The sequence below is a fragment of the Ixodes scapularis genome, unplaced genomic scaffold (genome assembly GCF_016920785.2).
Source record: "Ixodes scapularis isolate PalLabHiFi unplaced genomic scaffold, ASM1692078v2 PGA_scaffold1__304_contigs__length_218370807, whole genome shotgun sequence".
Taxonomy (NCBI): Eukaryota; Metazoa; Arthropoda; class Arachnida; order Ixodida; family Ixodidae; genus Ixodes; species Ixodes scapularis.
In genome coordinates, this window is record NW_024609846.1 from 140,470,195 (window position 1) to 140,494,262 (window position 24,068).

The following is a 24,068-nucleotide window of genomic DNA, read 5'->3' on the forward strand; positions in this document are numbered from 1 at the left end:
TCACAGTGATTCTGTACCTTGTGTTTTGTTTTTAGCGTTTGTTTTCATTGTTTAATTTCTTTTGATGTATAGTAATCCCACTCCTCCCTGTAATGCCTTCGGGCACTGAGAGCGTAATAAATGAAATGAAATGAAAATACCAAGCCACTGAAGCAGTCTTTGATGAACCTCCACCAGGGCCAATACTGGAGAGAAGGGCACCATTGGATCTAAAATGACAATAACCTGTCTTGCTCAGGTAATGATCGAACGGAGTGATAAAAATAAGAGGAAACAAAAACTGCAGGTCAGTTATGGCGGCGCCCATGCACAGCTGCTGCTAAGTGTCAATAGGCTGGTGACCCATAGGCACCAGCACGGGCAGCGTGCGCGTGAACGCAGCCTTGCCAGGCTTGAAATTGCACGTACTCGAACAGCATCAAATGCCGTGCTGGAAAGTAGACGTTGCACGCGCCCCTGCGTACGTTCCACTGCTTTTGAGCGCGGCGCGCGCCTCGAACGCGCGGCGCCGCTATTCCCCAAATTCAGTCACGTGAGGAGCAAGATCAACATGCCGTGCAGGAAAGACGGCGCTACGGGGATGAGCGCGCAACTTTGGCTCCCGTAGGGAGCCTATGCAGAAACACTAGAGCGCGGCCGTCCGACGGCTGACAGATGCCTAGGGGTTGCAGAAGAGGTGCTTTAATTGGCGTAAAAAGCTTGTAGTCTTCGTTTGTCTTTGTCTACTCGGCTGCGAGAAAGAATACTTTCCATCCTATCTCATGTTCATGTAAAAAAGCGCGACTTGCGCGAACAGCAGAAGCTTATATTCAAAGTGCAAATGCCGTTTGGAAGCGATGAGTTACTCGCGCAATCTCGCTTCTTTAACAGCTCACCGTTTTGCTGTTATAAAAAAAAAAAAATCATTGTCTATCTCACCTTACATACCAGCACTAAGAAAGCGAAGTTTGAGTATGGTGTATGATATGCGATGCTTTGCTTTCCACTTGTTGCTCGTCCCTTGTCTCTCCGGCACAGCCAGCAGCCACACAATAATGTATCGCTTCACACAAAACGCAAAACAAGAAGAAATAGTTCCGACTAATACGCCCCAAGCCATCCTCGCTAAACGGTGCCTAACCGGCTTCCTGGCTGGATGGATGGATGAATCCGGCTGAGCCCTTTTTATCGGGCGGTAGCTTACGCTACCTAGCCATTTTGTTTTACCATTTAAGCTTAGAATATTTAAATGTGAAAACTATATTCTCTCCGCACTGCAAAGAAAGTGAGGCTATAAAAACCCCTTGCCATCAGGTACTAAGAAAATATCTAGTTTTCTCTCGTTTTCTGCCACCATTCACTCAATCTTTGCTTAGTAATCTCTACAGTCTCGAAATTCACTCTCCCTTCGCTGTCTCTAAAACCTAATGACTTTATTAAATCTATGTTGTCTTCGGTAGGCATAGGGTGAAGCACTTTGCAGTAGAGTATCAAGTGCTCAGCCGTCTCGTCCTCCTCTCCACAAGCAGTGCACACTGTATCCATTTCCTGGTACTTCGCTCTGTATGTTCTGGTTTGCAGAACACCCGTCCTCGCCTCAAACAACAATGAGCTTCCCCTAGAATTGTCATAAATGCTTTCTTTGGCAATAACTGTTTTGTTTAATCGATAGCTCTCCAGAGCCGTCTTTGTCTGCATTCCGTCTAGCCACCGATCTCTTTCTGTGGACTTAACTTTCTTCTTAACTTTCTTCTAGTGGGTGTGGCAGCCTACGCGACAACATGCTGAAACCACTTTTCATCGTACAGATTGCTCTGCTGATCGGGACACGGCCACCCAGCCAGCGTAAAGGGACAGACATCGGATGGACGGACGCCTCGATCACCGCAGACTGGGCTGATGGCTCACGCTTTCATGGCGGGGCGTTTTCTGCAACGTCAGTCCACCAGCCATTGCCGCCGTTTCCACAAGTCACCAGCGAAACTGTACTCACCGACCAGGGCGTCGCCAACCGGCCAACAGCAGTAACGTCCTTCGAGAAGCCTATATCAACGGCGCCGAAACCGGAGCAGTTCAGTGGGTGTGGCAGCCTAAGCGACAACATGCTGAAACCACTTTTCATCGTACAGATTGCTCTGCTGATCGGGACACGGCCACCCAGCCAGCGTAAAGGGACAGACATCGGATGGACGGACGCCTCGATCACCGCAGACTGGGCTGATGGCTCACGCTTTCATGGCGGGGCGTTTTCTGCAACGTCAGTCCACCAGCCATTGCCGCCGTTTCCACAAGTCACCAGCGAAACTGTACTCACCGACCAGGGCGTCGCCAACCGGCCAACAGCAGTAACGTCCTTCGAGAAGCCTATATCAACGGCGCCGAAACCGGAGCAGTTCAGTGGGTGTGGCAGCCTACGCGACAACATGCTGAAACCACTTTTCATCGTACAGATTGCTCTGCTGATCGGGACACGGCCACCCAGCCAGCGTAAAGGGACAGACATCGGATGGACGGACGCCTCGATCACCGCAGACTGGGCTGATGGCTCACGCTTTCATGGCGGGGCGTTTTCTGCAACGTCAGTCCACCAGCCATTGCCGCCGTTTCCACAAGTCACCAGCGAAACTGTACTCACCGACCAGGGCGTCGCCAACCGGCCAACAGCAGTAACGTCCTTCGAGAAGCCTATATCAACGGCGCCGAAACCGGAGCAGTTCAGTGGGTGTGGCAGCCTAAGCGACAACATGCTGAAACCACTTTTCATCGTACAGATTGCTCTGCTGATCGGGACACGGCCACCCAGCCAGCGTAAAGGGACAGACATCGGATGGACGGACGCCTCGATCACCGCAGACTGGGCTGATGGCTCACGCTTTCATGGCGGGGCGTTTTCTGCAACGTCAGTCCACCAGCCATTGCCGCCGTTTCCACAAGTCACCAGCGAAACTGTACTCACCGACCAGGGCGTCGCCAACCGGCCAACAGCAGTAACGTCCTTCGAGAAGCCTATATCAACGGCGCCGAAACCGGAGCAGTTCAGTGGGTGTGGCAGCCTACGCGACAACATGCTGAAACCACTTTTCATCGTACAGGTTAGTGGCAAACGCCATTATGGATTGAGAAGTAACAATTTGTTTCTCATTGTGCTGCCGCACCCACAACGGCTACTGTGTATTTTCGCTGAGTGCTTTGATTTGTGTAATCTCCTCTTACTCTCTGGGGATATTGAAAGTAATCCGGGCCCAGATACGGAAGAAACCTTACAAAAACTTTTGGTAGGTCAAAATAAGATATTCGAGGTGATTAAGGAAATAAAATTCACTCAAAGGAAGGTCGAAGAAAGAATAGGTGCTATTGAAGAAACCATTGAATCATTCAAGAGCGTCTCAAAAAATTTTGACATTTTTTCGAGTACGGTGCTCACATTAAAACAAACAGTTTCTTCACTCGAGAACAAAGTAGACGACCTAGAAAACCGAATGCGCAGAAACAATTTAATCTTTTTTGGAATTCCTGAAAATCTCAACGAAACCAAGCGGGATCTAGAAAAAGTTATCATCTCTGAGATTCTTGAAGACAAACTAGGCATTGAAAATGTTGGGGTGGAGAGGATTCATAGGATTGGAAGACCGAATAAGGGGAAATCAAGGCCTGTAATATTGAAACTCTTTGACTATAATGTAAAAGAAATCATCCTGAGAAATGCGCGGAAACTTAAGGGAACCAAAATATCAATATCTGAAGACTTTTCGATTCATATCAGACAAAAAAGGAAGCTTCTCTGGAACAGTGCTAAAGAAGACCGTGACAAAGGCGAGAAAGTCGTGCTAAGATGCGATAAGTTGATAGTTGGCAATTCTTGCTATCAGTGGGATCCCGTGAAAAACGCCCGTATTCTGATTAACTCAAGGCAACGAGACGACAGAAACGCGCAATCTAACAACGAATGACATCAGTGCTCGAGATCTCGTTCGTTCACTCTTATCAATGTAAACGCCAGAAGTGTAGTAAATAAAACTGCTGAACTAGAACACATGTTATTGTCCGATGATCCTGATATAGTTGTATTAACAGAAACATGGTTGCACGATAATATTACCGATAATGAAATCATTCCACCAACACATCAAATTTTCCGAAAAGACCGGGATACGAGAGGGGGAGGAGTGGCAATAGTTCTTAAAAATAATATCGATGCAACATTAATTCACGATACCTTAAACATCGAATCGATCTGGGTCAAGCTGCGTGTTCATAATAGTCCGATTCTTCTCGGGGCGATCTACCGACCGCCAAATGCTTCTGAAAGCGTATTAGAAAAACTATACGACTTTGTAAATCTGCAAAGACGACGTTTTTCAAACATTGTAATCGCAGGTGATTCTAACCTTCCCAACATCAACTGGGAAAATTTAACACCTTTAAACTTTAATTGCAAGCACTCGGAGCTTTTGGTTAATATGGCATTTGATAATGATTTGACGCAAATTGTTACATGTCCCACGAGAATTTCAAGTACAACCAATAATATCCTTGATCTCGTATTTATATCTCAGGAGTTAATGGGTAAAGAATTCACTTGCCAAGTTAGAGAAGGAATATCTGACCACCATTTGGTTTGGTGTAAATGTGCCGGAGAACTTCATACTAAAAAAGCAGACCGATTGATCAAAGTGCCTGATTACACTAGAGCGCTAGACGAAAGCATTTTAGATCACCTTGAATTATCATTTGACAGTTTTTGTGAACAAAGTGAACGTGCATTAGATATTAACGATATATGGCTGTCATTTAAGAATTCCGTTCTGTACTGTATAGAAAGGTTTATACCGACACGTTGCAAACGAACACGAAAAAATAATCCTTGGATTACTCGGGAGGTTTTGCATCTCAAACGTAAAATAAACAGAATTAGAATTAAAAACCAAAGAACAGACAAACCTAGTATAACACAACTTCGAAAGCAATTAAGGTCAATGATTCAGGAGTCAAAACGATATTTCCATAATGTGACCTTAGATAAATTTTTGGTAACCGATCCTATTAAATTTTGGCGATATATGATCAAATCAAAACAGCCAATTAATACCATAACACAGAACGGAACAGAAATTGATGATCCATTCGAAATTGCCAACTCATTCAACGAATACTTCGCATCCGTGTATACCACGGATAATAACCAGAATCCAACCATAGAATTCTCACCGAAAAGCATTCCGAGTGTTACCATATCTAAAGAAGGCATTTTTGCAGCATTGCTTAATCTTGATGCTAAAAAATCTGTAGGACCAGACATGATCCCAAACATTTTTTTAAGACGGTATGCGGAATCCTGCTCAAATTTCTTGCTTGTAATTTTTAATAAGTCAATTGAATTAGGGCAAATCCCCGACGATTGGAAAACTGCTAAAATAGTTCCAATATTCAAAGCAGGAGATTCCCATCATGTTAATAACTACCGCCCAATATCAATTTTGAGCAGCTGTGCAAAATTGATTGAGCATATTTTGTTTAAACATATTGTCTCTTTTCTTGAAGAGAATAACCTTTTCAATAAAGATCAACACGGTTTTAGACGTAATTTATCTACAGTTACGCAACTAGTGCTCACTGTGAATGATTTCGCAAAGTCAATTGACTCCGGATATCAGACGGACGTAATTTTTATAGATTTTGCAAAAGCGTTTGACCGCGTGCCTCACGGAAAACTACTTTTCAAACTGAGATCCTTATTAAACAATGAACAGATATTAAAATGGTTAGAAGCATATTTAAATAACAGAAAACAGTTTGTACAAATACAGGATTCCCGCTCATCCACATCAAAAGTAGAATCCGGAGTTCCTCAGGGATCAGTTCTGGCACCCCTACTTTTTCTAATTTTTATAAATGACATTACAGTGGACAGATCTGTTCAGATTCGCTTATTTGCCGATGATTGTATAATTTATAAGCAAGTCAAATGCTCAAATGACCAAGTAGTCTTAAACAAGAGTTTAGAAATGATCTCAGAATGGTGTGATGATTGGCAAATGTCTCTAAATAAACAAAAATGTGCACATATGACGATAACTAGGAAAAAAAAACCAATGACTTTTAATTATACTCTTCAAGGAACCGCTTTAAATACCGTATGTGAATACAAATACCTAGGATTAATCATAACCTAAGATCTGCGTTGGAACTCACATATTGACTTTATCTCCCGAAAAGCAATGAATAAATTATGGGCATTAAAAAGGAAACTGAAGGACTGCTCGAGCAAAACGAAACTAATGGCGTACAAAACGTTTGTAAGATCTATACTCGAGTATGCCGACGTTGTGTGGGATCCTTACACAAAATGTAATATTAACAAATTAGAAAGAATTCAGAAGAAGGCATTAAGATTTATATTTAACAAGTATGGCAGAAACACCTCGGTTTCGGAGCTTTATGTACAGGCCGGCCTTCCGCTTTTAGAAAAACGTAGAAAGATCAATCGACTGAAATTTATTTTTAATCTAATAAATGGGAACTACAACTTGGATTATCTAGATTACTTTCACTTCAACACAGCTAGGTTTACAAGAAATAAACACAGTAAATCAATCACTGAAATAAAGTGCAGGACCGACTGTTACAAATACTCTTATTTTCCTCGTACTATCCATGCCTTGAATGCGTTACCCGAACAAATCGTCTCTTCAAATTGTCTAACGTTGTTTCTAACATTGATAAACGAATTACCAGAGTTTTGAGGTTTCAGGCCTTGATACCCCTCAAACGAATATTTTTCTGCTCTTTGTGTGTTCGTAATCATATATGTAATTTTTTTTTTTTTTTTTTTTTTTTGCTGCGCTGCCACATTTTGTGCTTGCTTTTTTCGTAAGACTTGATCCATGTATCCCTCCTACCTTGGCCGCCCCACGGCGGCCGGTAGTATAAATAAATAAAAAATAAAAATAAAAATAAATAAATAAAATAACTGAGACCTGCTCTTCCGTATCTCCACTGTTGCCTAAAAACCTTCCTTTTAATTTCTTTGTGCGCTGTCTCCACTTTATGTCTATACTCCTCATGTATAAATAGCTGAACACCTTTCGTGCCCATTGGTTCCCATCCATTTGCCTCAACCGATCCTCAAATTTTATCTTGCTCACCGCTTCCCTTCTCTCAAATGGCGCCAATCCCATGTCTCCTTGTACTCCCTGGATTGGCGTTTGGCAATGTGCCCCCAAAGCCAGCCTACGCACTCCGCGCTGTATTATTTCTAGTCTTGCATGCACTTCGGATTTCCTGCATAGCACTGCGTTTCTAAAAGTCAAGCCAGGCACCATGACCCCCTTTCCAAATCTCTCTCACCACCTCATACCTGTTGTAATTCCAAAGTGCTCTATTTTTCATTACAGCTGCATTTTTGTTGCCCTTGCCTGTTATATACATTTCATGCTCACTGAGATATTCTGCACCATAACATATCCATACTCCTAGATACTTGTATCTACTAGCTCTCTCAACTGTAATATTCTGTATCTTCAGCCTCTCAACTTCATCATCGTTAAAAATCATGATTGCTGATTTTTCACTACTGCATTCTAAACCTAATTCCTCTCCTTCCTTACCACAGATGCTCATTAATTCCTGCAACCCTGTCCTGTTGTTAGCCATTAGTACGATACAGAATTCGGCAACGCGGCAGAATTGGGCAACACGACACCCAGCTCCTATGGAGAGGCCGACATGGTCGGCACACCTCCCAGTTCTAGTACATTGCACTAAGGCAGAGGGCCTTAGTGCAATTACCTGGCAGCTGAAAGTGACCCCCAATTGGTTGCCGCCTTGTTGTACATTTTTTATCACTAGAGACGTGGCCTTATAGTTTTACGTATAGATTTGAACGAAGTACCACGCACAAATAATTGCTTATTGATCGTTAATAACAGTATAAGTTATGTTTCGTTTGTTTTAAGTCCGAAACGTGCTTTTACGACAAAAACTCCGACAGCTTCGCAATGCCTTCAATAAATGCCGTCAGCCGCGGTGCTGTATTTCTTTTTTTTTTTATCGGAGCTAGGCACTTATCTTTGGGGCTAACAGTATTAAAAAATAGTTTATAATCTTTTTACAGCGATCGTAATACAAAGCTTTGCTCAGTTTTGCGCAAGCACCTCAGGATTTGGTACGGTCACGTGTCTAGTGGCCAAAATTCTAGAACCTGGCGGCAGCCGAGTGGGGGTTACTTTTGCCTGGTGATCGGGATACCAGTTTATCCCTCAAAACCGCTCTACCTCGTTGTACACCGCGCGTTTGATTTCGTCGTGCCGCTTGATCACACCTCTATTTATCGAACGTGATCACGGGTGTCCAAAGCCACCATGCACTGCAGAGTCGCCAACACAAGAAAAAGTAGCACGTGGCGACACTATTCCCGGAAGGATTAGGGAGCCTACATATCTGTCTGTCTCAGAGTGAAGACATCCATTGTTGCCCTGAATGTGCCAGCGCGTGACCTGGGCGGTAAAAAGGCGTCTATGCATTAGCCAAAGCTACGCGCTCGAGCTGAGTGACACATGATTGCGCGCACTTCAAAATGCGTACAAAAACGATTGGGCGGAAAAATGGCTGAGATGTCACACTTCAAGCAAAAGCGCGCGTGTGTATGAAGGCACTCTAGGCGAAAAGTTTGGTTATCGCCGCCTGGTAGAATTTTTTCACGCCCCAGAGTGAGGGTGCTTCGAGTTCCTCAGCTGGTGCAAGCACGTGCAATGCCAAGTTTTATGCAGTATGAAAATTAAAACAAAACCGCGTGGATAGCAAGTGCAGTACCCATAGTGAAGAAAACAGAAGCGCCCCTAAAGAGCTTCTCACGGCGAATACTCCCTTTACCTTTAAAGGGACACTGACAGGGTATTTATGCTCGCCGAGGTTTTTAGTTGTACGCGACATATGAAAGCCCAACCACCCATGAACAGAATTTTGCGGTTCGAAATTGGGCCTCTTTCCTCCCGAAAACCGCCGATTAAGAACTGGCCTGTTTGCGTCTCGCTCACCCTCTTTCCCGTGGTCACGGGTCGTTTTCTAAGGTTTAGACACAACCTCCAATTTAATCGAAGTGGTTGGTCATTGAATTCACACACACAATATTAAATATAGAAAAAATATGAAAACCGATTTTTGTGGCTTCTAAAAAGCTGCTAATAGGTTGATTGAAAAAAAAAATAGTTGAACAGAGAACCGGAAGCATTCTGTGCGTTCACTGCGTAATTTTTAACATGGCGTCGTTCCGCGTATCGTGGGACACGCGGGGACGGCGATGGCAGCGGACGACGGGCGTGGGTGGAACCTCTACTTCAGAACTGTCGCTCGCGGTACCGGCGAATTCTGTCTTCCTTTGAAAGATAATTTTTGGACCGATCAAAAGAATTGGTATTCATCCCGTACGACACGCCCGACCACCAAGCCGATTTGCACGAAGACGTCGCCGACCCGTCGCCCCCTTCTCATTGCTGAAGACATCGCTCGCGCAAACGTCAAGCACGAAGTGCGTACTTCAAGTTGAATATGCACGCGTACGATGTCTTTACTAGGTGCGAATGTGCCCAATGCGTGGTGCTGCCCGGCTTCGACCCGGAAGCGCTTTTGCTGAAAAAAAAACAAAAAAAAAAACGGTAGCAAACATTCCACCCTACAGTTGACCGGCTGCATTATAAGAAACGAGAGTGTTTCCCATTAGATCAGTGGAAAGGTGTCCGCTTCACACGCGGCGGGCACGTGTTCGATTCCTATTGTGGGCGTACAGATATTTTAGTTTTTTTTTCATACAGTCTGCGATATCTGAATTTTTTTTTACAATTCTCACTTAAAAAACACAAGTGCTGTGGAAAAAACGTCGCTGAACTAAATGGTACGGGACTTCCTTTTTGACACCTGCGGACTCAGTGTAATCACTTTTCACGAAATGCAAAGAGTATGTAAATCGGGTAGCGTTCGCTTCCGAGGTGCCCGTAAATGTTATACAGGAATTGCAGCCAGCCATTGGTTCCGATCCCGTTGATCTTTCGGAAACTTGTGCAGACTCTGCCGCACAATGTCACTGTTTTCGGACGCAGAACATGTGAGGCCGCTCTTCACGCAACATCTTGGGGGGATTCTTTGCGGAGCCAATTACGGAAATTCACCACAGGCTCTCACTACTCATCTCCAACTCTTGAATGTACAAAACAACAGATCTTGAACTGCAGAACAGAGAGCGCAACAAACATAACTGCAAAGTAATCGCGCGCCAAACGGTTCCCGCCACACATGTCGTCTGCTGCGCGCAGAAAAAAAAAAAAAAAGAAAGAAAGAAAACACGCGGTCGGGTAGCCACCTGACTTCCGCCACTCACTCTCTCCTCTCTACTTCTCCGACCTCTGTGCGAGGGTTTCGGTTTCGGTTTCGAGCAGTTGCGTTTTTTGGCTTTATTCAAAATATATGTGACTCTGTCGCAAAATATTAATTGGGTAGTCTTCCGACACCATAATGAATCGCCTGGCAAAGAATGAAAAAAAAAAAAAATTGGGGGGGGGGGGGGGTGTTAGTGTCTCTTTAAAGGGATACTTCAACGAAATTTGAAATATTCCCGTCGTGTTCAAAAATAGGTTCAATATGATCAACAGTATCCGTAAATGACAATCGCGCGTTTGTATTTTGATCCTGGTGGCTGTATTTTTCGTTATAAACGGCCCACTCTGGCAAGCGCTCGGAGAAGGCCCAGCGGAGACCACGTGACATCCAACGCAATCGTGACGTAGGTCGTCTCAAGACGAGCAAAGCTACGGCGAGGCTGACGTCGAGAGGATGGCCTAGTCGTCCTAGCCACCGAAGCGGCTGCTTTTGTACGAATTTTGAGTGACGGGTTAATCTTCTGTAATCTTGTAGGGGGACAATAGCGACTTCTGCGACACACAAAAGGCATTCTCGGGAAGAGGGGAGTTCCTCCTGCCCCTCTTCTCTCGTCGTGGCCGGAGACGAGACAACCTCCGTCACTAGCTGTCAAGGTTCCTAGACGGGCATTACAAGCGAGGCGTTAGCGACATACACCAGGTGCTCTTTGCTAATCGTTTAATTCGTTTTAAAATTCCTTTTCGTAACTTTTTTTAACAAGATATTGGTATGTTCGATGTGATGCTGCTTTTTTGAACACATATAGACCAAAAAACGAGCGCCGAAATTTTGTTGTAGTATCCCTTTAAGCTGAGACTGCAACCAAAGATATTGGCCAAGGTTACACGCGAGCCCGGGCGCTTTTCCTTCAAGTGATCGTGCTTTCATATGTGCTTTTATAACGCGAGACCTTGTTCTGCCGAAGTACGTCTCAAAATTAAGATTGCGTGCTCTTTATGCTTGTACAGAACACACGGTGCCGCGTGCAAGGAACGCTGGAGGTGAGCATCCGCTGAGTTTTAAATAGTGTGGCATTCGCCGCGTTGCCATAGAGCTATTATAACGTACGCTAGAGGTTCAACTGGCGCTAGTGTGCTGACGCAAATTAAAGCAGACAGCAACCAGTCGAAAATTGATTTCCGGTAACGCATTTCTATGGGAAAAAGTGAGTGCATTTGCTCCCTGCGCTCGATCATAAAAGCAAATATCCCGAATACTTCGTACGTACTCGGTAGCTTGAAACGTTTCTCAGTTATGCAAGTGAAAAAATTGGTCAGTTACGACGTTTTTCTTTCAAATTCATTGCAATGAAAACAGTGCTAAAAAGGCTTTGTACATGTATTTTTGTGCACTGTCGGACACTGTTAATGCGAACACGACGTCGGCGCTTTTCAGCATGGGGGATATACGTGCTGAACGAGCGAAGGACATATGGAAACCAAGAAACAGCAGGAACTACGCAGTAACACTAGAACAGTAACTACTTGAGCATGTCCGATCAAAATAAATGGAAGGCCACGTTATATATTTCGATTTTAAAGAAGTAAGTACTGCTTTATTCCCTTTGCCCTGCGCGAAGACGCTCGTTCTACTTTCAAAACATCACCAGCGCGCTCGAAAATCTTTGAGGACAATGCCCGATAAAAGCTGCCCGGTAGAGAAAACAAAAACAACACCTCCCGTAGCCCACGTACTTTATTCTTTACGTTTCGAATGTTTTTATCCGCTCATAAAGACACACGACGGGGTCATTTTCATATAGTGACAGGACTGGCATATTAGCAATATATAAGCGTCAGCGAAATGCTGGCAAAACTTGAACACACTCGATGTTTCTTTGGATTGTCATTTTGTTTTGAATTGTCGCTTGTTTTTACACACCCGCTGCGGAACACATGTTTGGGACTGAAATGTAGCGAAGTTAAACATCGTTCACTGATAAAGAAAAATACGCTAACTAAAGCAATTGCATTTTTACAAAGTTAGTAAAGGTACACACCATTTGATACGACCCAAATAACAAAAGTGTTCAAACTTGTTTTCCGACAGAGACACAAAGTGCACGCGCGTTTTCCGATAGGAATGCACGGGAGCACCGCAAAAGTAGACTGCACGGTTGCTGTCTGCTTCAATTTGAGTCACGGAAGTCGTATAGACACAAGCGCCAGTTGAATCTCTAGCGTACATTATAGTAACTCTATGCGCGTTGCCCTTTAAAACGCAAATGTACATTTGACGGTTTGATTCGGAGTTCTGTTTGATCGATGATATAAATACAGCTGCAAGTGTTTTTCTTTACATGAGCGCGTTGACAGCGATGAGTTGTTACGGTTTTGCAGAATCTGCACCGCGCCGTGCAGTAGACATACCTCACCAAGCGTCCGGCGCGCACGCGTGGCACCGCCACAACTTTATGGCGAATTCCAGTGGTCGCTTTGGAGCGCGCCGGGATCGACTTTTCTGGAGCGAGCCTATTTCACGGGGCGATCGGGATCGAGACCGACGTGTTTCACTGGTCGTTTTGGATTAGCTCCCTCTCCAGATCTCGATCTGGATCCGAGAAAAGTCGCTCCCACGATTTCGGCGGATTCAACTGGAAGGCATGCAGCCGGGCCAGCCCTCGGCGCACACACGTGACTTTCTTTCTCGTGGGGCATCTCGCCTGATCTCGCCCATCTCGCCTCAGAAGAAGAAGCACGCCGCGGGCTGGGCTCCTAGATTGTCTCGATATCAGAAGAATTCGTAATGGCCGATTGCTTACCCCTTGGCTCGACAGCCGGTTCGTTTTCCAGGAAGGAGAAGAGAAGGTATTTGCCGCGCTACGGGCATTCCGGCAATCTTTGCTATAGAAGCGCCTGAGCCATTCCTGCCTCTCGTGCATCGAACACGTGTTAGCGCCGCGATTGCGAAAACGTCTTCGAAACGACCGTGGCGGCCGCGGAATGGGGATTCCCGGGCAGTTGAACGACGGGAAGGCATCCTCCGATCCCGGAGCAGTGGTCATGTTCCACTGAGGATCCGTAGGCGGCGCGACCCCGTTCGGATCGTGTGCTCCAGTCCGGATCTGGTCAACTGATCCCGGCGCGCTCGAAACGCCCAGCGGAATTCGCCATTAGTTCACAGGATGGAGGTTGCAATGCGAGAGACGTCTCGTTCCTAAAGCCCCTCTCTCCCGGGAAAAGTGGCTCCATTCATTGCTGTGGAAATGCTCGAGACACGTGCCGCGCGCCACTTCTGGGAAGAACATAGCGTCTGAAATCCAGCTCAGTGCTACTACAGTGTACTAGAGTGCTTGGGGTAGTGTTGGGACCGGAGCGGCTCGGCAGCGGGAGCCCGTGAGCGCGCGTGTATTCACAGTTCGTGGCGGCGCTGTAGTCGAGTTATCCGGAAAAAATAAAACAGCCCACTTTTTTTTTTTTTTTTTTTTTACTTGAGCGGTGCACGTGTCGGTATAACGATTTTATACACTCCGTTTCACCTTATGTTGTACTGCAGCGAAGGCTAGAAGCGCGAGCTCATATTGTTGGCAGCTGCCCTTGGTGCACGAGAGCTTGTGCCGCCGAGATGTGCCCTAGAGCACGGCCCTAGAGCACGGTGGAAGAAATATATTTAGGTGGTGACTCTGGCCGCTCTTCACGCGGGGAGCGAGCGACCCGATAGTGTTCGGAGCTAGCCTCGAACAAGGAATATACTCTGTTTCATTGTATGATGTACCGCAGGAAAGGCTACAAGCGCGAGCTCCCTGCTCTGGGGCACATCCCGGCGGCACAAGCTCTCGTGACTTAAGAGCAGCTGCCAACGCTGTGAGCTCGCGCTTCTAGCCTTCGCTGCGGTTCAACATAGGGTGAAACGAAGTGTAGTTGTACCGTGCCGCCGCGGAGGGCGCTGAGGTGTGAGCACCGTGGGTATGAGGTCTCTCCTCGGCGGCCACGGAGTCGGGGGCGTAGCTTGCTCGCCTTTTGCGCGGTGTGGTGGTGGTGTACGGTCAGTGGCTGACCTCATGTTTTGCTTTGGTGCTGTGTCAATCACCGGTGCCACCATCATGCACGAAGATGAGCATTAACCCGAAGAAGAAGTTATGCTATAAGGATGGGAAAGAGCTGCTTCGTTCCCAACTGCAATTCGGGGTACCGGAACTGCGCAGAGCAAGTGTCCTTGTTTAAAGCTCCATCGAATGACGCTCGCCTGGAGCAGTGGCGTCGTGCAATCCCGAGGACCGATCGCAAGTTACTACTTAGATCGCTAGGTTGGACATTTGAGAAAAGGTACATGGAAGTGACGTAATGGAAAGGAGGAACGTATCCTAGCAACACTCACGTGGCGGCTCTGCCCACTTTGACGCCGCTACGTCATCTCAAACTTGACACCTGTCACCCGTTTGAGCGACGTCCGGAGCCAACCACCGACGAGCGGAAGTAGCTACGCATTCCCTGAGGCGTCCCTACGCGCGGGATACGGGGTAGGATTTACTACGACGCGGGGAGCAGTTCCTGCGTTTAGCGAAGGAACGGCAACCAATCCTGTGCGTCGCTGGCCGTCGCATCTGTTCTAGTACAGGTAAAAGTATTGAAAAACAATCAAAACCTTTTGGGCGTTGTTAAAACAAACCGCTTTTTTGTATCCTTTTGCAATACATTTAAGAATTAATTGGAGAGAAAGTTGTTCCAATATTATGCGGGATGTGCGCCACGCGCCTTCTTCAAACCAAAATGTCGGACCGGTCGGACCACGAGGAGCCGGGGGTGCCGGGGGCAGCGGAGGGGTCGGCGGGACCAACGAGGAGCGCGCGAGTGACGGCTGCTCAGAAGGAGGAGCAACTCTCCTTCATGTGTGAGCACCCGTCGCTCGCGCGCAACGCCACTGACCTCTCCGCCGCCCTTACGCGAGACGACAAGCGGCGGCTTTGGGAGCAGGATCGCTAGGTTGGACATTTGAGAAAAGGTACATTGAAGTGACGTAATACAAAGGAGGAGCGTATCCTAGCAACACTCACGTGGCGGCTCTGCCCACTTTGACGCCGCTACGTCATCGCAAACTTGACACCCGTCACCCGTTTCAGCGACGTCTGGAGCCAACCACCGACGAGCGGAAGTAGCTACGCATTCCCTGAGGCGTCCCTACGCGCGGGATACGGGGTAGGATTTACTACGACGCGGGGAGCAGTTCCTGCGTTTAGCGAAGGAACGGCAACCAATCCTGTGCGTCGCTGGCCGTCGCATCTGTTCTAGTACAGGTAAAAGTATTGAAAAACAATCAAGACCTTTTGGGCGTTGTTAAAACAAACCGCTTTTTTGTACCCTTTTGCAATACATTTAAGAATTAATTGGAGAGAAAGTTGTTCCAATATTATGCAGGATGTGCGCTACGCGCCTTCTTCAGATCAAAATGTCGAACCACGAGGAGCCGGGTGTGCCGGGGACAGCGGAGGGGTCGGCGGAACCAACGGGGAGCGCGCGAGTGACGGCTGCTTTAGTCAGAAACAATTTTTTTTATCTTTCGAGAACTTGCTATTGCTGTGCTCAAATAAGAATGTTTGGCGCAACATCTGAGATAATTCTTTCAAAGTGGTCCAGTGTTTATATGGTGGTATGCTAGTCAGAGAATATATATATATTTCTTTTTCGTTTCGAAATTTAACTATTGTGCTCAAATAATACCAGAGTGTTCAACAAGATATCTGTGATATATACTTAAGATTCCCCAATTGCTTACATGGTTCCAGTCGATGCTCAGTTTTACTTCCAAGAATGAAATATTACATTCCATGTTATCACACTTTTATTCATGAAGTCACAGGTTTTTTCTTTAAGAAATAAAGCAATTTTCAAAACAAACTACATGTGCACTGTCTTGAGATAACTTAATCACCTAACTTTGATGAAGTACCATAAAAGAGATAATAAAATGGAGCAGAGGGCAAGACGCTTTGAAGCATTTGTAAAATAAAACAATGTCCATGACAACAATATCCCTGGTTCAATCAGCAACTAAAAAAGCAATCTCTGCAAAAGCAAGCATTTCTTTCTAGAGGTAGTCTAAATTACTTCTTAGTTCATTGCAGGGGTAATCCAGATGACCTGTTGGTCTGGCAACTAAACCTCCGAACCTTTTCTGTGACTGTCGACTGTGTCTCGTGCCTTCTGCTCATAAAAATTAAAAAAAAAGGCTGTATCGATTTCACCGCGATGCACTCGACACGTATCCGGAGGCAGCACGCTGGCTGTGCGACGAACTTCACAAGGTGTAGGAGCTGAAGAGAGTATGTAGCTTGTGGACGGCCATGACTGTGGAGCAGGAAGCGAAGTGTGCACTTTACGGCTTCCACGGGGAGGGCTTCACTGAGGGCAAGGATGTGACGGGGTCCTTGGTGGTCAGGACCTCAGTCGTGGTGGCGAGAGGTTCCCTGTCGCTGGCGGCGTCCGTGCTGGGCACCACCGCAGCGAGGGCGCTGAGGGGCTTCCCGACGGTGTCCCTGGTGGTCGGGACTACCGTCGTGGCGGTGGACCCCTTGCGTGTGACGCTCCGCACGGGCACGTCTGCGGCGGGTTCCGAACCGGGCGACAAGGCGCTGCCTCAGAGCCTTCGCCCTGTCCGAGAGGCCGACCAGAAGGCCGACCGGAGGGCCGGCAGGAGCCAGCCTCTCGGGAGCCGACGCTGACCTTTCCGAGCTCGGCTCAGAACCGTCCGAGCTCGGCTCAGAACCGTCCGAGCTCGGCTCAGACTCCAACTCTGACTCTTCAGGGTCGGAGTCTGACTCCGGTTCTGGCTCGCTCGATGCAAGGCAGATGTTGGGGAGCACTGCACATGCCGAAATAATGGCGGTGGCTGTTGAACGGTGGTAATACAGAGCCCGGTGCCTTTGCAGACACCGGAATCTGTTTTTCAACAGCCCGATGCAGCGCTCCACAACAGACCTGATCGAGGAATGCGCCGTATTAAACCGGCCGCAAGCGGCGGAGGTCGCGTGGTTCCCGGGGACAGGGGTGATGAGCCAAGGCTCCAAGGGGTAGCCGCTGTCACCTGCACATGTAGAGGATGGAACATATTACATTCTTTACTTTTTAAAATAAAAGGCAAGAAAACAGCTGTGTGCAACTATGTCAATTATAATGTAACTTAAGTGTGACTTAAAAGTGTGTTAATATTTCTGCACTACAGTATCAGTTTACATTATGATTAATTAGCACCAGCTTGCCTGCAAACTCCCTGTTATTTCATGTAACTATGTGTTTTCCTGGTGGGTTGTATGGGATGTGTGCACGATTCCTTAGGGGTGCTGTGTTGTATGCAAGTGCAGTATTAGGCCCTTGCATCCGACAGATAAAAGCTCTGTTGCTTTTGGGAGTGTGGCCGTGACCTTAGGCACGGGCAGAGCAGAACACGCTGGCCTTGTCTTTGGCAAGCAAGGGGATAAGGCGCCAGTTCGACGAACCTCTTTCCTAATCCTCGGTGGAGTTGGAGATGGGGAAAAGAGAGGGGGTGGTTAGATTGGAAAGGAGTCAGGTCCTGTTGGTACACGAAGGGTCTAATAGGAGGAGCTATATAGGCAGACCGAAGAAGAAGGGTCAGGGAAAAGAATCCAGTCTGTGGGACAGAGACGACCCGATGACAGATTTGGCGAGCCCCGAGTGGCCAAGGAGGAATTGATCCCATTCCGTACAAACCGACGACCGTCAAAGCGACCAGGCGAGCCCCCAGGTATCAGTGAAAGAGCTCCAACTTCATGCAAAAACCAACCAGCAAGAGGGTACAGGCAGACAGTAACAGTGAGTGGGCCGAACCGGACAGCGACTCGCACTGCGGTCGCATGCCTTGCATAGTCTATCACTGTCGTGAGATTGGTGTAGTGCGGCTTTCGTAGTCTGCAGAGTGTGAGAGTTATGTGGACATAAACAGAGATTAAAGGCCAAACTTTGGGTGTTGTCTCACTTCAAGGAGTTCCAGCAACTGCGTCTGTGTGCCTCACAACAAGCACAGTACGTGTGGTACTGTGGCTTTTAAGCAGTGGGAGCCACCGTGTGCGTAAGGAATGAATTTAGTATGCTCACCAAGCAGTAACCGGTCGTCGCGTGGCAGCTGCCCTTGCTCGAGTTGGTTTCGGAGCCAGGAAAATTGCCACACGAAGGAGTCGTGCACCGACCCGGGATACCGTGGGTCGATGCACATTATCCGGCAGTCGGCGTCACACACCTGAAAGTGAGAGAGATATTGACATGTAATTACCTGAATCCACAAGTAGTAGATTGTACTTATGGTTCACAAAGCAGTCGCAGTTTCAGAACCTTTTAAGTTATTTTGTCTGACACATGCATGTCAACACACCTTCCTGGATGCAAGGTACAAGTGACAACTAACTACCTTAAAACAAAAAAAATGTTTTTTTTTTTTTTTTTTTTTTTTACGGAAGCTTGCAGGTTTAGCAGACAAATATTATTTTTGGGGGAAGAGTCTCACGGCTCACATGCTACGTAGAGCACACGCTCGCGCAGTCGTGAGACCCCACAGCCCGCAGTCATAAAACGGCATACTTCAACCGTATCGGCAATACGTTTCTTTTTTCTACAGATTTGGGACGCGTTTTGACAACGTAACATGAGTGCACTTACCACCATCACGTTGAGGGCGTAGAAGTACTTGCGGCACCAGTACGCCGCCTTCGTGACGGTGGGGTCGTTCTTGGACGGGCCGACGATGGAGACCATGGTCCCGTCCACGCAACCGATGACGCCGGGTATCCTGCCGAGCAGCCTGAAGCCCTTCTCCGCGTCGAACCTCTCGCTCGGCGTCTCGGGGAAGTGGATCCAGCCACGCTGGACCCCGAGACGACGCACGATAGCGACGGACACGGCGCGGACCGGAACGCTGACTGTCTTTTGGTCCCGCGCTACGTGTTCGTCGCTCGCCACCATGCCTTGGAAGCTCCCCGTGCCGTAGAAGCGCAGTGCACACAACACTTGAAGCTCCACAGTCATGACCGTCCATGAGGTACGCACTCTCCTCACCTCCGGTTAATCGCGAAGGTCGTCGCACAACCACCGCACCACGATCTTGGGCAGGCGGTATTGCTTCCGAAAGATCTCCTCCGGGAGCTCGAATGCATCGCGGTGTTCCCGATACAGCCTTTCGGGCGAAAAAAAAAGCTCTATTAAAGAAAAAGTCGAAGTGACGAGACGACGACGCCTCGCCGCCGAAAACATGCTGCCAATGACACCTAGTTCCGAGCAAGTACCTTTTGAAACGTACTCGGTACAAAACGAAACGTCATTTTGTTGTCACGTCCGGTAGCCGACTCCGCCCAGTTTTGCCGACTCCGCCCACATTTTTCTAGGGAAATTACGTCACTTTTGTTTCCAACCAATCAGACGTGATGACGTCACTTCCGTGTACTAAAAAAGGTACATGTACAATGTCGAACCTAGCTATCCAGCTCGCTCTGCGCCTGAACGCGCTGGGGCCTCCAACCAAGAGCTACAAGCAATTGAAGGAACATTGGTCCCGGCGCGTGTTGAAGGCGCGGAAGCGAGCTGCACAGCTCAACGAGACCGCAAGGTAATCTTTGTAGTCTGCTGATAGTGCAATGAAATTTATTCAGTCGTTTTCGTTATCAACAGAAGGACCGGGGGCGGGAGCTCCACCGTGCGCCCACTAGCGCAGTCCCTGGCCAGGATCCTGACGCTTATGGGCACAGATTCGGCACTCGGGGCCCCTGGGGTGCGGGTCCCCGGTGAACCGGGCGACCAGCAGGTACGTACTTCAACAATTACCATCAAGTTAACAAAGAGTGCAGGGCAGCGGTCACCAATGCGCTGCACCGCGGAATATCAATGAGGGTGCATTTAAGAAACACGTTGACCTTTTGCAAATATTAGGAGCTCTAGCGGGAGACATTGCATCTGTCCATGTAGTGCGAAGTCTAATGTTTGACACCCAAACAGGGACATGCGTCATTTTTGCCACTTCGCCCCTGGCTGTTGCAATAAATCTCTATGGTGTCTTGCTTGTAATTTTTGGGAAGATGATGTGCTAGCACTAGACATATATCCCGGTAATCAATGGAAACATTGTCAAAAAAAGAAAGTGAGAGTCCCTCTGAGGTGGCATTCTCAAAATGTTCTCCTCCGAGTAGAATGCATGCTCGTCAAAATGTTTGGTCAACACATGGGAAGCACAGACAAGGCTGTGTGTTCTCACGAGTTGTTATAAATTCCCCTTCCAGGAGAGGCCAAGCAGCAGCAGGCGCCAGATGGCAGCCGAGCCGGTGCCCTCCACCTCACGAGGTAAGCTCTCTTGCTAGGGCATCTGGGACCTATCATCAGTGGTGCAGGTATGAGCACCATCATCACCCCATACTCGGTCTCCTGGCAGACACAACGACAAGCCGGGGGCCGTGGGTGAACCCCCACCGTGCCTCGCGCCCCCCCCCCCCCCCCCCCCCCCCCGGCAGTCGAGGCAGGAGCGGCAGGACGCGGCTGCCATCCTTCTAAGTCATGCCATCCAGGCCGTGGAGCAACAAGCCCTGCTGCTGCAGCAGAACGTGGACCAGGCTGCAGAGGAGAGGGAGTTCCAAGGCCGGGTACCGGCTCAACCTTAACCTTACACGCACTTACAACTAACAAGGTTAAGACCAAGGTGCTGCCAGGAGGCCACAGAAAGCAGTGCATGTCCACAATGGTGCAGAATGACACAGTTGTGGCATGAGCAAGGTCTTGGCAGACTGTGGGTGTATGGAAATATGCTGCCCAATGTTTATGAAACTCCTTTGCCATTTCAGCTCCTGGAGGTCCTGGAGCGGATCTCTGCAAACCTTGACAGAGCGGCCTCGGGACAAGAAAACACCCACAGCACCCTGGTCCAACTGCTCCTCCTGCTGGCCAGCAGGGCGCTGGAGCAGCCCGCAGCCCCGGCGCCCCCTGCAGCCCCGGCCCCCCCCCCCCCCCCCGCAGCCCCGCCCCCCCCCTCCCCCCGCAGCCCCGGCCCCCCCCGCAGCCCCGGCTCACCCCGCTGCTCCGGCCGCTGCTCCGGCCGCAGCCCTGGCCGAAGCCCTGGCCGCAGTGCTGGCCACAGTCACAACCCCCGCCCCCCCTGAAAGTGAACATTAGATTTATTTATTTATTTATTTATTTTATTTAATCCACATGGCCAAGCCGGCCATTTAGTTTTGCAGCCTGAGATGCGCAATAGTCAGATTACAGCAATTGCCAAGAGCTCGGTTAGTCCTTTTTCCTTGGCTATGACCCGTGAAGGAAGTAGAAAATATTGGCTGGGCAACAACGGATTTATGGCCAAGCAAGCCATGTCTCGTGTTTGACGAACAGCGGCAGCTATACTCGGCAACAGGTTAACAGTGAAGTGGAAGCTTCTCCCACCTCTTTGCACTTTAGCAGAGCGAACAATATACGGAAGCAAGCTCCTCTCCAGCCTTTGCTCTGCTGAAGTGGGAAGAGGTGAGAGGAGCCTCCGTTTAATTCTTAACCCGTCGCTAACTATAGGAAGTGTTCTTCCATTCCTGTCAGGTGTCGAGAAATTTTTCATTGAGAACTTAAGAGGCCTGCAGTCTAGTCATGGGTTGCAATAGCAGCTACATTCATATTGTCTTACCTAAGCATTGAACTTGGTCTTTATGCTTTTTATATCTATAGCATTGTCATATGTCTGACAATATGCCATCTAGAGACTATGTGCTTCATAGTGTCCTTAAAACATGTGATATATTTCTTTAGAATGACCCAGTGTTTATATGGTGCATCTCTAGTCAGAAATAATTTTTGTATTTTTCGAGAACTTGCTATTGCAAAGCTCAAATAAGAATGTTTGGAGCAACATCTGTGATAATTCTTTCAGAGTGGTCCAGTGTTTATATAGTGGTATGCTAGTCAGAGAATATATATATATTGTTTTTCCTTTCGAGATTTAACTATTGAGCTCAAATAAGACCAGAGTGTTCAACAAGATATCTGTGATATATACTTCAGATTGAACAATTGTTTACAAAGTTCCAGTCCATGCTCAGTTTTACTTCCATGAATGAAATATTACATTCCATGTTGTCACACTTTTATTCATGAAGTCACAGGTGGTGGTGGTTGTAGAACTTTACTTTTTCAAAAGGTTAGGAGACTGACGAGTCCCGGTCGGGGCCCTTAGTCCAGGGCTTCGTTGGTTTTTCTTTAAGAAATAAAGCAATTTTCAAAACAAACTACCTGTGCACTGTCTTAAGATAAAACAATCACCTAACTTTGATGAAGTGCCATAAAATAGATAATGAAATGGAGCAGAAGGCAAGACGCTTTGAAGCATTTGTAATATGAAACAATGTCCACGACAACAATATCCCTGGTTCAATCGGCAACTAAGAAAGCAACCTCTGCTAAAGCAAGCATTTCTTTCTAGAGGTAATCTAAATTAATTCTCAGTTCTTTGCAGGGGCAATCCAGATGACCTGTTGGTCTGGCAACTAAACCTGCGAACCTCTTCTGTCACTGTCGACTGCGTCTCGTGCCTTCTGCTCATAAAAATAAAGGAAGGCTGTATCGATATCACCGCGATGCACTCGACACGTATCCGGAGGCAGCACGCTGGCTGTGCGACGAACTTCACAAGGTGTAGGAGCTGAAGAGAGTTTGTAGCTTGTGGACGGCCATGACTGTGGAGCAGGAAGCGAAGTGTGCACTTTACGGCTTCCACGGGGAGGGCTTCACTGAGGGCAAGGATGTGACGGGGTCCTTGGTGGTCAGGGCCTCAGTCGTGGTGGTGAGAGGTTCCCTGTCGCTGGCGGCGTCCATGCTGGGCACCACCGCGGCGAGGGCGCTGAGGGGCTTCCCGACGGTGTCCCTGGTGGTCGGGACTACCGTCGTGGCGGCAGACTCCTTGCGTGTGGCGCTCCGCACGGGCACGTCTGCGGCGGGTTCCGAACCGAGCGACAAGGCGCTGCCTCAGAGCCTTCCCCCTGTCCGAGAGGCCGACCGGAAGGCCGACCGGAGGGCCGGCAGAAGCCAGCCTCTCGGGAGCCGACGCTGACCTCTCCGAGCTCGGCTCAGAACCGTCCGAGCTCGGCTCAGACTCCAACTCTGACTCTTCAGGGTCGGAGTCTGACTCCGGTTCTGGCTCGCTCGATGCAAGGCAGATGTTGTGGAGCACTGCACATGCCGAAATAATGGCGGTGGCTGTTGAAGGGTGGTAATACAGAGCCCGGTGCCTTTGCAGACACCGGAATCTGTTTTTCAAGAGCCCGATGCAGCGCTCCACAACAGACCTGATCGAGGAATGCGCCTTATTAAACCGGCCGCAAGCGGTGGAGGTCGCGTGGTTCCCGGGGACAGGGGTGATGATTCTCCAAGGGGTAGCCGCTGTCACCTGCACATGTAGAGGATGGAACATATTACATTCTTTACTTTTTAAAATGAAAGGCAAGAAAACAGCAAAAACAGCTTTGTGCAACTATGCCAATTATAATGTAACTTAAGTGTGACTTAAAAGTGTGTTAATATTTCCGCACTACAGTATCAGTTTATATTATAATTAATTAGCACCAGCTTGCCTGCAAACTCTCTGTTATTTCATGTAACTATGTATTTTCCTGGTGGGTTGTATGGGATGTGTCACGATTCCTTAGGGATGCTGTGTTGTATGCAAGTGCGTTATGAGGCCCTTGCATCCGACAGATAAAAGCTCTGTTGCTT

The 24,068-nt window shown here is 47.9% G+C and overlaps 1 protein-coding gene across 1 annotated transcript; it reads left to right on the forward strand.

Moving 5' to 3' along the window:
- Positions 1 to 2,676: 2,676 nt before the first annotated feature.
- Positions 2,677 to 3,848, forward strand: LOC115318327 (the record flags this gene model as incomplete). The annotated part of the gene is made up of 1 exon (XM_029978027.4): positions 2,677 to 3,848. A coding segment is annotated over exon 1 (1,125 nt), but the record flags the coding sequence as incomplete, so codon positions are not given.
- Between the last annotated feature and the right edge of the window lie 20,220 nt (positions 3,849 to 24,068).